The sequence below is a fragment of the Panthera pardus genome, unplaced genomic scaffold (assembly GCF_024362965.1).
Source record: "Panthera pardus isolate Hobbes unplaced genomic scaffold, ASM2436296v1 HiC_scaffold_6, whole genome shotgun sequence".
Taxonomy (NCBI): Eukaryota; Metazoa; Chordata; class Mammalia; order Carnivora; family Felidae; genus Panthera; species Panthera pardus.
Genome location: NW_026526991.1, coordinates 15,979,510 through 15,994,824, shown reverse-complemented (window position 1 = coordinate 15,994,824; position 15,315 = coordinate 15,979,510). Strand labels below are relative to the sequence as shown.

The 15,315-nt window shown below is 40.1% G+C and overlaps 1 protein-coding gene across 1 annotated transcript in view; it reads left to right on the top strand.

Moving 5' to 3' along the window:
- The window catches only part of POLR3B (RNA polymerase III subunit B), a 103,509-nt gene that overhangs the window by 12,481 nt on the left and 75,713 nt on the right, over nucleotides 1–15,315 (top strand). Inside the window, exons 7-10 of the mRNA XM_019446669.2 lie at nucleotides 1,585–1,676; nucleotides 2,816–2,933; nucleotides 4,942–5,050; nucleotides 13,038–13,160. Of these exons, the coding sequence (XP_019302214.2) occupies nucleotides 1,585–1,676; nucleotides 2,816–2,933; nucleotides 4,942–5,050; nucleotides 13,038–13,160 (442 nt within the window). The remainder of the gene's footprint in view (nucleotides 1–1,584; nucleotides 1,677–2,815; nucleotides 2,934–4,941; nucleotides 5,051–13,037; nucleotides 13,161–15,315) is intronic.

The window sequence follows — 15,315 nt, the reverse complement described above, 5'->3', positions numbered from 1 at the left end:
ACTCTTCAGTTAGGAAAATAAGTTGGGATATTAGAATATTAATCTTTGTTTTAGCAGGACTGTTTATCAGCGTTAAGACCTTTCCTTTTTCTCATATACAGACCATAGTGTGTCCAGTTAAGTCTTGGATCATTAATAAATTATTACCCAGATTGAATATGGTGAAGGGAGGACTAGAGAGACAGGAGCAAAGCATAACTAGTACGATTTAGGATTTAAATCACAGTTAAGAGGAGGCAAGGAAGGGCATGCATGTAACTAGTGTTTGGTGGACACCTGCCATGTGCCGGACTCCGGGATAGGAGATAGCAGTTTTTGCATTCCTTAAAGTGACCTTTGTGAATTAGAGTGCTCATATGTTCCATGCACTGTCTGCATTACAGACATTACCTTGTGTAAGTGTTGTGTGGGGTTTGTTTGAACTAAAAAGATTTCCATTTAATCCAAGTACATCAAATAGCACATGAGAACATTTGCCACAAAGCAACCCCCCATCCCTCCTCCCCCAGTCTTATTCCCAACCTCGTGACCATTTCTCTTATTCTGGTGATCATCCCAGCCAGATCTTTAAACGCTGTGTTTATACCTTTATTTCTTGGTACGTCAACTTTAGACACTATTTATTACAAATTCTGAATTTCTCTGTTTTAGCCTGAAAATATCCTTAAGTGGACCTCTTTCTGAATGGTGACTTCACAGAACGCACAAATTAGCTTGATGGGGACTTTCGACACTTTGCACATGCCCCTCCGCTGTCCTCTGTAAATTGCAGGTGTGCAGCTATCTGTCCAGTCATCTTCCCTTGTTGGCAAGCGGCCTTTTCTTCTCTCTGGCTTTTAAATCTTTGTCTTTGATGATTGTATCTTGACTGCTGTGTGTTTTGATGTGGCTTTCCTTTTATGTATTCTGAGTAGATAGGATTGTGTGAGTTTATGGCTTTCATACATTTTTGAAAGTCCATAGCCACTATGCTCTCTTTGAATAGGACATCTTGCCCATTGTGTGTGTTTTCTCCATCTAGAATCTGATTAGATGCCTGTGAGACCTCTTCACTCTGTCCTTCCCTCTTATGCTCTGTGATACATTTCTTCCCTCTGTCTTTCTGAAATATGTTCTCAATAATTTCTTCAGTTCTCTTTTAATTCAATAATTCTGTCTGCAGCAGTGGCAGATCTATTATTCAGTCTATTCATAGATTTTTGAATTAATATTTTTCATGTAGAAGTCTTGTGTAGTTCTTTCTTAAGATTGCCTGGTAAGTCCCGATAGTCTCTCGTTTCTTACTTTGATTCATTGTGGTATTTCTGCGTAACAAATGAGGGTCCCTTTGTTGACCATGAGTGAAGAGTTGCTGCCGTTTCTGAAGACCAAAGTTTGTCTGCAAAGTTTGAGGAAAACCAACATTGGAGTTTTTGTTATCTGAACTAGAAGAGCAATTATCTGAGGAAATACTTCATTTCACTTGGCTCTTGATGTAACTACCCCTCCTCTGCCTTTTCTAAAATGTGAAAGACGAAAGCAGACCCGTTCGTGACATTTTGCCAGTGATAGTCTTTATGTGAGATTTTCTTTTACTTTCAACAGAATGCCCATAATGCTGCGTAGTTCAAACTGTGTTCTTACAGGGAAGACGCCAGCAGAATTTGCCAAACTGAATGAATGTCCTTTAGATCCAGGTATGTGTGATTCCTTGGATTGTCTCCTGCTCTCCCACCCTTTTTTGGGCTTGCTTTTGCTGTTGGCTTTAACATTTTTTCTGAAAAACAATACCCACCTGAACTTGGACAAAACTGTGTTCACAGAACGTCTGGAAATTTGGCCCCAACTTTATTCTGAGGTCAACATTTCTAAAAGGAGTACTGTTTCCTCTTTGATTGCAGGTTTGAAACTTTAACATTCCAACATGTGTTTTATTGTTACGGTTTGTCAGACTTTTGTCTCTGCCCCATGATTTCTTTTGGTATGCATAGAAATTCAAGAATAATCTTATGAAGTTACTTGTTTAGCTAGGTGGAAAAAAGTTCACTTCAGCCTATTTTAAATGCAATAAAGGGGCAAAAACCAAAAGTCTTTTGTTAAAATTTTAAAAAATTATATGTTTGTACTCATTTCTAGGCAGTTTATTTTGTAAAGTTTCAAGCTTAGCACTTAACAGAAAAATATTTAATTCCTTAATTCACGTTGACTTAATTTGTAGTTGCTTTACTCTATTCCTTTAAAGTTACACTGGTGTAGAATCATAGAAGATTTTGAAAGAGGTTAACAAAGAACAAGACTTTCCTAGACTGTAACAAAATGGTGCATAAGTCAATATATTGCTTTTTTTGTTTATATTCTGAAATTAAAATGAAGTCCACTTTATTTTATTCTGAATTGTATGCAAAAAAAGCTATGATAATGTTTTATGGGTTTTATTGAGTATAGAAATTTTAGGAAACATAATCTTAGTCTACTGTTGTCACTGATTTGTTAGAAAAGGTAGGCAATTTTGAATTTATATTGAAGATTGTTCCTTATTTCTGTGCTTAAGAAATCTGAAGACTATTTAACACATTTTTTTCATTCACCTCTTGTGTCTGTCAGATGCTGATAATATGTATGCCAGTAAGATCTGTTCCCTGTCTTCAAGTTTATTTTCTTGTAGCGCATTTTTATAAAATCATTTGCTGATATGGTCATCAGTTCATAAAACGGTATCAGCAAACCCCTTCTAATTGAGTGTTGGCCAGTGCCATGGAGCAGAAGGTCACAGTCGTTACTAAATCACACTGTCAGAAGAACAGGTGGTGAAACTTTTCTTGTTTCCTTTTGGCAGGTGGCTACTTCATCGTTAAAGGAGTAGAAAAAGTGATTCTAATCCAAGAGCAGCTATCTAAGAACAGGATCATTGTGGAGGCTGACAGGAAAGGGGCTGTTGGTGCTTCAGTTACCAGGTACGGAAAGCAGGGATGGTATTAACGGAATTATCAGTATTTCTTAACATCATACGATTGTCTTTCAGGACAAAGGTAGCCAGTTATGTCTGGTAACAGGCAGCAAAATACTTATCTAACTGTTCAGTTTATTGTGTGAGGAGTATTGATGTAAAATTTTTAGCAATGAAAAGTGTGTAAGACCTTGGTCGAAAGGCCACTAGTTATTTTATTCAAGTTGAATTTTGTTGCATTAAAGGAACTTTGAAAAAAGAAATAATAAAACCACTCTTCAGTTTTCCATGTTGTTTTTACTCTTTGATCATTCTACATGTGTATTCCTACATTGAATATAATCACAGATTACTTTATATTTAATATTTTTTGGATTCTGTCATGGACTTAACATCTTATTGTTAGTGTTCTTAACCATCCTCTTTCACAGCATACTCCTTTTCCTACAGCAGCATCTCTTGTGTCCTGTAATTTCTTTTCACTAATTTATTGTCACTGGTAACTTGAAATTTGCAAATTAATGAGTTTTGGGAATAAAAAATATCGTAGCATAGTTATGATGTCCGTATACAATAGTTTGTCTTCTGATGACCTGTAATGAATTGCTTAACTCAGACTTTGTGCCCCTTTCTGATGGAGAGGCAGCTAACAATAGTGGCCGTTTATTGAGCAGTCAGTAGGAGCCAGGCAGAGTAACGGTGCTCTACATTATTTGTCCCCTCAGCCCTCCAAGATAAGTGAGCTTATCTCCATTTTACTGCTGAGTAACAGGCCTTGGGCTCAGGGTCCTACTGATCGGAAGAGGTAGCCAGCATTTGAACCCAGATCTAATAATTCTGCGACCCATGTCTTCCTATTTTACTACTTTTTGGAACCAGGGATTTGGGATTTGAATCCCAAAGTTGTTCAGTAGTTACGAGGCACTTGGGTGGGCAATTACACATCTTCTCTAAGCCTTTGTTTCCTCATACGTGATTTGGAGACACTACTTCAAAGTAAGTATTAGTATGTAGGATATGAGAGCCAGTATAAGTGGGGTGGGTATGTAACATCACATGTATGTGGCAGGTGATCAGTAGGAGTTACTATTGTGACTGATTAAGCTTGGAGCTGTTATTGGTTTTTTTAATGTTTATTTTTGAGAGAGAGAGAATGTAAGCTGGGAGAGGCAGAGGGAGAGGGAGACACAGAAGCTGAAGCAGGCTCTAGGCTCCAAGCTGTCAGCACAGAGCCCAGTGTGGGGCTCAAGCCTGCAAACTGCAAGATCATGATCTAAGCCGAAGTCGGACGCTTAACGTCGACTGAGCCACCCAGGCATCCCTGGTTTGGGTTTTTAAAAAAATTTTTTTAATTGTTTTTAAGTTTATTTTCTTTGAGAGAGAGAGCACATGCACGCATGTGAGTGAGTGAAGGACAGCACAGAACCTAGCACAGGGCTCAAACCCATGAACCATGAGATCATGACCTGAGCCGAAACCAAGAGTCAGATGCTTAACTGACTGAGCCACCCAGGTGTGCCAGAAATGTTTTTAGATCCATTGGTAATTTTGTAGTTAATAGAGATACCAATAAAAAGGGATTTCTTCGTTTCTTTTGGCTTCAATGTATAATAAGAGTGTAGATATATTTTACTGAATTGTTGATTTAAACACTCGTAGTACATAGGGGCTCATTTTGAGGTTTATCTTTGGAAATGTATAAAATTGCTCATGAATATACCCCACACTGAATCAAAGCAATTCAGGTGGAATCAAAGTGAAGTAAATCAGAATGAATTGGTGAGTGTCACTCGTTGACCCACAAAACTTTCACCATAATCTCAAAGCTAAAGAAACATCGTAGTAGATTTTAAATATTCATGGAAGTGGCGAGTTGTGCATTGTTAAAAGGCATCTGTTAGGAAAGACCTTTCAGATGGTTATTGATTGGTGAACCTTATTGATCATTGCTGTTGCATGCGACTAGCTTGAAACCAGGCAGGGACACAGTTTAACCAACTTTTGTTTCCCTGTAGCTCTACCCATGAGAAAAAAAGCAGAACCAATATGGCTGTAAAGCAAGGTCGATTTTATTTGCGGCACAATACTTTGTCAGAGGATATTCCCATTGTAATCATATTTAAGGTAAGGCTGCAGGTACCTACTGGAAATTGTTTTCATACGTTTCATATGTTTGTCTCCATACGTAATTAGAAATTTGGAGGATAAAGAGTTCTAGGAATAGAAAGATTTGTGGCATAGGTAAATTGTCAGGTATGTAATATATTTTAAATTGAAAGCTACTAAGATCAGGATTCAGATATTAAAAAATACTATTTTTTAGTAGCTACACAATTAAAAACTTTAAGGGTGTAAAGTGAGAAGTAAACCTTCCACCCACCCATACCTAACCACCTAGTTGTTCTACCCAGGAACACCACTGTTACTGGTTTCTTGTGCATCTTTCTAAAGACAGTCTGTGCCTGTACTAGCACATGAGTACCTGCTAGAGTTCTGTTTTTCACTTGCATACATTGCACACCATTTTTCATTTAGCTTGTTTTCTTTTTTGTAACTTCTGTCTTGGAGATTGTGTTATTAGTTGGTACAGAGCTACTGCATTCTGTCTGACAAACTGTTCTATCATGGCTGTACCACAGTTTCCTTAATCATCCCTCCATCGGTGGATACACACATCTCTCGCTGTTATAGAAATGCTGTAGTATCACGTTATACAGGGGCAGGGGTATCTATAGGCTGAATTCCTAGCAGTAGACTTTTCTAGGTCAAAGAGTTTAAGTTTTTTTTGTTTTTTGTTTTTGGTGTTTATTTTTGAGAGAGAAAGAATGTGCATGTGGGAAAGGCAGAGAGAGAGGGAAAGGGAACAGAGGATCTGAAGCGGGCTCCACTTCTCACTGACAGCAAAGAGTTGGATGGGGGGGCTGGAACCCACAAACCGTGAGATCACAACCTGAACCGAAGTCAGACATTTAACCAACTGAGCCACCCAGGCGCCCCCCCAAGTTTGTTTTTTTGTGGACTCGGGAGTCTGGTGTGTTTCTACATAAATATGAATTTTAAAATTGATTTTTTTCAGCTTGTTTATGAACTGGTGACATAGAATCCAAAAGATATTTTCACACAGAAATTATGTTTAAATGGTATATACTTGTGACTGCACAGTAGCCCGTTTAACCTGCTCTGGGACCTAAATGTTCCCCACATTTTATGAGCACTTGCAGTATTAGTCACTAAGCGAAATTTAAAAATACCATCATGTGATACAGTTGACCCTCAGCATTTGTGAATTTTGCACTTGTCAGTTATACGTGCTGAAATTTATTTGTGACCCTGAAATCATCACTGGTGGTGGTTTTACAGTTATTCACAGACATGCACAGGCTCAGAGCAGTGACAAATTTGAGTCCCCAAGCTCTATGTTCCCAGCTGAGGTCGAAGAAGGTGACATTCTGCCTTCTTGTTTCCACTCTCAAGCTGTAAACAGGAGCCCTTACCATGGTCTCTTTAGTGCCATGTTTTTTCACATTTTTGTGTTTTTGGGGGAGGGGGGATTTTGCCGTTTAAAGTGGCCCCCAAGCCAGGGGCTGAAGTGATGTCTATCTTTTCAAAGCACAAGAAGGCCATGATGTGCCTTATGGAGAAAACACATGTGTCAGATAAGCTGCGTTCAGGCATGAGTTAAGTGCCGTTGGCTGTGAGTTCAGTGCTAATGAGTCAACAACATACATTGAATAAGGTGTCCTTAAGGAGAAAGCCATGTCAAACAAGGTTCTGTATTGATGGGTGGAGGAAAACCTAACCAGAGGCCCGCAGGACACAAGTGCATTTCCCACTGGTGCAATGCTTCAGTGTTCTCTCATTCAGGGTTTGCAGTGCCTCCGGAGAGCACAGCAGCCGAGGAGACCCGTGCCCAACTGTGTATGGGCCAGAAGTGAATCCTGACTAGGGCTGATCGAAATGAAGAGTTCAGTTTAAGTCAGTACTGAAGAGATCTTGAGAGTGGGGACGTGGGGTGATGTTAGGGGTTGATAACACTTGTTTCTCATTTAGAGTTAACTTACTTTGGAGTTAAATATTCCTGCTCAGCAGTTAACGATATCTGAAACCTTTTGGGGGCTGCAAGGGGAGAAAATAGCCTCTGAGATGGAGGTAACTAAGCTGGTTAAAAAGGAAAAAAGCATTTGGGTATACACCTCAGAGGAGTAAGAGAGAAGGACTTGAACTTGTCTTGTTGGACTTGTGACCCGGCCAGGGCCCAGGAGGCGGGGAGATGGGCCCCTTCCTGTCAGGCTCTAGTTGGTCGCTGGGAGGGGTGCCCCGGGCTGTTCCTGGGTATTGATCAGCTGGGTTCTCTAACTCAGGAAATAACTGCATTCTGAATGCAATTACATGGAGAAGATTGTAGGAGATTTTTTTTAATGTTTAGTGCAACTTAATGTGCTTCTAAGTTCTCTGAGATGCTGGCATTTATTTTCCTTTTAGGACAGTGATGATTGACGATGATGATCACAGTAGCAGTACCATTATATTGGGGGGGGGGGCAAAGAGAAGTCTTAAAATGTACTTTTCATTATATTTCTTCAAGGTTTATATTTTTAAAGCATGGAAGTAATTTTGGCATTTCTCGTAAGGATCCCCTAGTACCCTGCAGTGTCTTGTGTCCATAGCGGTGGTTAGTGGGTAAAGAGAATTTCATCTGACTGTGTAGAATTACATCTCCAGCAGAGGGCAGTGTGTTCCTATGCATCAAAGGACTTTTATGGATGTTTTAGAGGCTTAAAGATGCATAGGACTGCATTCCTTAGACCAGAAATTACAAATTAATTCTAATGCTCATAGTCTTCTGTCATTCACCTGGAAAATATATCACTAGACACATGGACACATTAAAATCAGAAAACCTTTATTAAATACTTTTTTGGCTAGGTAACAAAATTTTGATAAGACCGTTTCTTTCAAATTTATTATGTTGCAAATGTGTATGTGTATTTAGAGCCAACTTAAATCCTTTTTAAAATGGGCCTATAAGTTAGCAATATGCATTTTTAGGTAATGTGTAGTTGAGATTATACAACAGTGCTTGAATTGTACAAATTTAGAAAGCCACTGAGAAGCAGAATTCCATTTTCAGCTACACTTTTTTTCAGACCCTTTTTCCTTTGCTTTTGTAATATATACATGGGTTTTATTTTATTTTTTCTGCTTCACTTACCAGTGAATTGTGAATAGCTTTCTGTATCTGTAAATACAGAGCTACATCATTATTTCTGGTAGGCATTGTACAGAAGTGTGGGTGGTATAATCTATTTAACCAGTTTCTTGTAGGACAACATTCAGGTGCCATTTTTTCCGAGTTTTCCATCTTAGGCACAGCCCTGAGTATTCTTCCACATACGTGTTTGTGCATGTTGCTGACTATTTTGTGAGACTGAACTCCTGGGAATGAAATTATATGTGTTTTTAAAAAACTCGGTGCATGTTGCCAAACTTTCTTCCTGAAATGTAACCTTATATTCTAATCAGCCACGTGTAAGAATTGAAACAACCGATTAAAATTTTTCTGTTTGAATAAACTAAATACATTGGTCGCAGGTAGTCACGTTTTGTGGTCTCCCGCTAGAGGGATGTTTTAAAAGCCTGATGGAACCTTGTTTGATAACTTCTAAGACTTTTCCATCTGGGGAGCAGCACGGGATTTGGGAGAGCTTAGCACCAGACAGACATAGGCCTAGTTCCCACTTCTCCACTTGTTAGCTGTGTGACCTCCAGACAGATTTCCCAGTCTCCCTGAATCTTGGATAACTCCCCTATAAAGTGAAAATTTCACCTGAGAGGGTTGTTGTGAAGAGCAAAGGAAATCACGCATATTTTGAAAAGTGGATGGCCTAGAAAGAAGATACTGTTTCTCTTGCCTTCGCTCTCCTTATGCAGGAGCAAAATAAACTGGGCGACCAGGAAAGTCACATCATTTCTCTTTTTGTGTTGTGTGGCCCTAACACAGACCTTGACAGTCATTAGGACTTGATGGTTGTTGATTGTAACCAACAATTGGCTAAAAGTGACAGAAGCAGCAGGGTTTCCAGGTTTCATGCTGGGTCTGAATATGATGGCTAAAGCTTTTAAGACCTAGATCAGCCTTATTTATGGACTTGAATCACTACAAAGGTTCTCCTGCCCATGAATCTTTTCCCCCTTTACATTTTGAATTCCCAAGTATTCAGCAGTTGCACTGTGATGGCATCTGTAGTCTGAAAGTTTTTACAGAAAAGATCAGATTTCAAGGGAGCTGGGCATTGTTTCTTGGAAACCAACTTACATTAAAATTGTTGATCTTTGAAGAGAAAAAAACTGCGGAGTGAAAGAGGGCTATTACAGTTCTTTTATCTGCTAAGACCACTTTGAGTAATAATAGATTGATTTCTGTCTAAAGAAAGATTAGAGACTTCTGAATATTAGGTATTTGAAGGACTTAATCCCTTCCCGTCTTTCACATGATATATTTCAGCATATCCCCATCAGTGGGCAGGTTTTTCTCTTCCGCTCATTAGCGTCTGTCTTTAAACGTCACACTTGTAGTCACACTTCGCGGCCATCCAAGGAGATTTCATGCCGCTTTTTAAAGAGCATATTCTCTTATTTTTGTTCACCTTATTGCTGATGGCCAGACTGGGTGACCTTCTGCTGAAACGTATTGTCTCTGCTAATTGTTCGTAAGGTCATTATGTAGCACTTATTTCCGACTTATCAGGTGAAATGATTTCAGATATCTGGAGTACAAAGAGTTCCATATATAAAAGCTAGTTTTCAGATGTCTAAATTATGTCTGCGAAGCAAAATGGTTGGGCATTTTGCTATCGTTTCCATAGCAATATGCCATTTATTTGTAGCTGTGACATCCCAAGGCTAAACAGTCACAAAATCAGTTTGGTCTTTGGAGCTAGAGCGCTTTTGATGATGACCTGAGTTATCACCCTGTGGTTCAGAGACCCAGTATAGGAAGAGTTTAGTCCTTGTAGAGCAAAGCTTTGCCACTGATGATTCTTTCTGCACATATGGTGTCATTTACCATGTGCTTGGCATATCTTCACTTCATGGCTTAGAAATATTTGGAGGGCCTAAGCAGTCTGTTTAGATCCATGTCAGAACACTTGAAAATTTTATGCAGTTATCAAATTACCGCTTAGATTCAGCCTTGGGACAACTTGAAGCAAAAATTCATAATAATGTCAAATGAGGAAGGACTTTTTCATTATTATTAAACACCAAAATGGGTGATGAAGTATATAGTCTCTCCCATTTGGAGATTTCTAAACTAAAAATTAATTATTAAAATAATCCAGGTGACCTTAGTTCAGAAGATTTAGATGTTGACATGCCTAAAGAAAGGGGGTGGGTCCAGAAAGCTACTGCCAGTTCAGCTCCAAGATTCTTTTTCTGTCCCAGTGAGACCTTGTCCTGCTGTATTATCTGGACGTACTCGGTTTAGCATCTGCCCATATAGCTCTCTTTTAGTGTTTGCACTTTTCCTCTGAGAGGGTAGTGTATTAGTTACAAAGTTTTATTATCAAAGATTTTAGAGAAGGGTGATTGGATTCTACTGCAAATTAGTTGCCCTAGTATTGTTTTTCTTATATTTTTATTCCATTGAAATCCACATAACATTCTTTTTTTAAAAATTGTTTTATTTATTTATTTTAGAGAGAGCGCACGCGTGTGAGCACAGGGGAGGAGCAGAGAGAGAGAGAGAGAGAGAGAGAGAGAGACAATCCCAAGCAAACTCCACGCTGTCAGTGTGGAGCCTGATGCAAGGCTTGATCTCCTGAACTGTGAGATCGTGACCTGAGCCAAAACCAAGAGTTGATGCTCAGGCTACTGAGCCACCCGGGTGCCCCAGAACCCATATAATATTATTTTGAGATTGACAAGTGGAAGTTAATTTATGTTCTGATTAGCTTTTCACAGAGAAATAGTCTCTTCTGGTATCTCTGGCTGGCTTCTTGCAGACCAAGGAGGAAACGTATACAGCTGTCCGTACGGGCCATAGCTGTCAGAGCACATGCACTCAGTGCTTGTTCAGAGGATAATCTAGGGTCTTGTTTTTGTTTCATTTGTTTAACAATTAGAAGTGATCATTTTCGAGGATTGCTCTCCTTTAATCCATGAAGTGCTGAGTGTCTTAACGAATTTATGTCATTTTTAAACAGTGGAGTTTATGCCTAGCATCGACGTGAACAAATGCATCATTTTAATTAGAGATAAAAGGACATGAAAATCAAAGTATACAAAAGAGATTTGTGTCCTGAGAGCATCTTTATTGTTCACTAAACAAAAAAATGTTTGGATGAAACAAGTTACACGTTTAAAAAGGGTTTTTTTTTTTAAGTTTCAGTAGTGAATCTAATGCCAAAAGTTGGTCTGTTAGTTTTTGTGCAAATTCAGCATAGTTTCTGTCGTCAGAGATTTGGCAGTTGCTTGCCTGGGTGGCTCAGGCTCAGGGTCTTTCATGAGTCAAGATGTCAGCCAGGGCTGAAGTCATCAAAGGCTGGGCTGGGGCGTGGGAAGGTCTGCCTTCATGGTGGCTCCTCCACATCAGACCTTTCCATAGATGGCTCCGGTGTCTTCATGACACTGCCCGCGGCTAGCTTCTCTACCCACCCCCACCCCAGAGGAACACTCTAAGAGAAAGAGCAAGCCAGAGGCTGCAGTGCTGTTTCTAACCAGGCTCCGAAGTTGTACTCTGTGGCTTCCACCTTTTTTTCTCTAGAAGCGAGTCATTAAGTTTAGCCCACACTCGAAGAGGAGAATTAGTTTTTTACCTTTCGTAGAGAGGGTCGAAGAATTGGCGAACCTTTTCTAAACCGCTACGGTTTGCCTCAGAGGGGGGACACAGCATATATTTAGCTCCCTGCCCCCCGAAAGCTTCGAACTTTCAGTAAGTTGACATCTGATCCTAAAGCATCCAGATGGAATTTCTGGATCAGAAAATGCTCAGAGTCAAACGGAGGACTGTAGAATTTTGAATCTTCTTGTTACAGAAATGAAGAAACTGAGGTGGACAAGGTGACGGGACGGTAGTGGTTGTGAGGTCTGTCTTTGACCTTGCTTTCGGATGGACACCTGAGATCCCTTGACCTAGAGAGGTGCCCTCTCTGTTGTACTCCGGCGCGTGTTCTCGATGTTCCTTACTGGAACTTGAGATTCAGTTTTCCCTTTCTCCCTCGTGTGTGGAGAACTAGGAACCAGAGCATCGAATCCTCACTAGATAGTTATTCCTGGTTCTGTTTTCTCTGCATAGCTAAAGGAAGAATTTTAATGCAAACATAACTTTTCCCCTAACTTCTAAGAAGCAGATTCTTTCTCCGCCAAGAGAGGTGTAGTGAGATTATGCTCTATTTCTTGATGTGGCAGAATTCCAGGCAAGTGTGTGAAGGAGTGAGCCTTCGTGCCATATGGAATCTACAAAGACCTGTGCTGCCGGCTGCCACCTTGAAACACTTAAGAGAAGCGGGTTTCCTAAACCTCTTGCGTGTGTTTTTAGTGTTTTAAAAAACCTCTTTTTAAACTTGCGTAAAGGATAGCTTGATGTCTCCAGACTAGTGAGGTAAAACATCCTTTAAGAAAAATCCCTTTAGCCTAAATGTGAACGATTTGACAGTTCTCAGAAAAATTAGTCTTGTGACAAAATTAATTGGGGTTCTGTTTGTTTTCAGCAATGTGTATTTTCTGATTAGTGCCCTTTGGCTGTTTTGGGGTTTTTGTTTTTTGTTTTTGTTTTCAGTTTGTTTTTGTAATTGTGACCAGTGTCTCCACTATACCTTCCTACCTCCTTTTTTCATGATGAAACTCCTAGGCTATTTAAACATTTTAGAAGATGACACACATGCAAAAAGTGCTTGAGAATGTTTGTTTTCGTCTTCCGAATCAAAATTTCTGTTTTCAGGTTCTTCTGCAGCTTGTGCTATGGCTGCCAATGCCAGATGGCACCGTTTCTGAGAAAAGAGCTAGCTTTTGCTTAGAAGTAATACCCACAAACAATGCCGAATTAGCATAAGCAAATGTCAGTGAGTTAACACAAAGCCAACACTCTTTCTATCTTTTCTTTCCTTCCTAGGCCATGGGTGTGGAGAGTGACCAGGAAATTGTACAGATGATTGGAACAGAGGAGCACGTGATGGCTGCATTTGGGCCCAGTCTGGAAGAGTGCCAGAAAGCTCAGATTTTCACACAGATGCAGGTGTGTCTTTTCATGTCGTCCTTTGCTATGAAAGGGAATTGGAGATTTAATGCTGCCCATGGATAAAGCATCGGATGCAGTCACTTCTTGGGGTGTAGGTGTGGGAGGGTGTTGGGGAGGACCAGTAGAGAAGCTTCTTTGACTTGTGCTTTAGGAATTGGAAGAAGGAATTTGCCTTGACAGATTATCAGCCTGTGGTGTCTAACTTGGAAGGGGGATATGTGGCCAAGAGGCTTTTGTTCTGATATAATAGCAAGTGTGCTTTTTTCATTTATTTGCCCAAATGATTTATGATTTTGAACTACAACAACTCCAGTGTAGAAGGCTTTTTTTTCCCCTCAGTTCTCCTCAATTTCCCTTTTATTCCCTACTTCCAGTTGCTTTCGGTGTCCAGTGTGGTCTGAATCCCTTTTTCTGAATTCCCAGTATCATCAGCAAGAAAATTCAAGATCAGAAACCCTTTACCAGGGTAGAGCTCTGTAGAGCCTTCATCGACCTGCTAAGGAATTCCTAGTTGGAACCTGGGGATTTTAGGACACAACACTCAAAGATGAAGACAGGGAGATATATATGCTAAACATAAGAAAATGAATTGTACTTCCTGCCCTGGTGACAGGGAGCCCTAATGCCCACATTTAGAATGTTTAGTCCCACATTTGTAAAGTAGTTTGTTCCATGTAAAGTGGTGGCCTTACTCATAGCCCTGGGAGGCAGGGATTCCCTGCTATCAAAGCACAACAGACTGTTCTTACATATCCATACGTACATTGTTCTGTGGGTTACTTTCAACAAGGTGTAAATTCCAGGCTGCTTTTTCCTTGTTACCCAGGATGCTTGTAGAGGTAGCATTTTCCCACTTACATCTGTTAGTGTGTGTTGATATTTCTTAGAGCCAGAAAAACATTCAAGAAGGTTGATCGTTGTATGTCAGTGTATATATAATCCCAAGGCACAAACCAGTAGGGATTGTTATTACTGCCTTCCTCTTTTTATGCAGTTAAGTAATAGCTCCAGTTATTGGGCAGGTGGCATCAGGAGAAGTTGTTTAGATCTAGGAGGTTCTATCTGTGGTCTTTATTGAAAACGAAATATTTAGTGTTCATGAATCTTTGTTTCCAACTGGAATTGTACTGTATAAGGGTTCCAAGAACATGAAGAGGAAACGTTAAGAAACACCCAGGAGTTGGCTCAATGTGGGGAGATACACTCTCTCCTTCAAAGCTACGAAATGCTGAGGAAGAGCAGTTTACCTTAATGGTAGTTCAGCGGATTCAGTGAGATCTGTGAACATTCATTTTATAACAGATAGCATCGTTGTTGCTCAAATAACCCTGTAACAGCATGGTGTGGCTTGTGTGAAAAGGCTAAATAGTGGGTTGAAAAATCATTTATTTTTTTTAAATAGGTGCTGACAGAAAGTGTTAGCTAACTGAATGAGAGAAGTTCAGTTAAAGGTGAGGGGAATATACAAACAGAGGGTGTAAGGTTGACATGGTTTGTACTCCGTGTGCTGGACTAGAACATTGATTAATTATTTGCAGCTAATAAGAGGCTATAGAGAAATGCATACTCCGAAATGGTTGGTAAGTTGAACACGAGTTCGGGCAGTGTGGCTATTTGTTGTTCTAAGTGAACGTGGAGCAGATCTGCGGTGTATTCTTCTATAATAGAACTTTTGACAACATGGCACTTAGTGGATTGCTAAACCACCTGCATTGTGTTTGTGTTTAATGCCTCCGCTCTCAGTCTCTCCTCCATTCCTTCTGCCCACAGAGCCTTTTGCTGGGCCTTGGTCACGGATGTTTTCGATCATCCTTGTCAAGGGCTGTGGTATAGAGAGGAGAAATTATTAGCCTTTTGGAGGATAGGATGCACTTGGGGGTGTCATCTTGGCCTAGTCATGACCAGACTGGGCTCTTACCCCAACCCTCACACTATGAACCCTTGGCAACATTATTAATTATTTTAGGGAAGAGCTGACTTTTGCTATATAGAAGGGATACTGGGCTCCCCTGTGTTCCTCTGTTTTTCCCTCAAAGTGAAGGATCTTTAGCCTCTTTCCCAAGGGAACTGGAAGACCAAAACTTAATGAGGACAGCTTAGTTTAGGGACGACTGAACTGCCTGTCTCTTGGCAGTTCCCACTGACCGTGGGC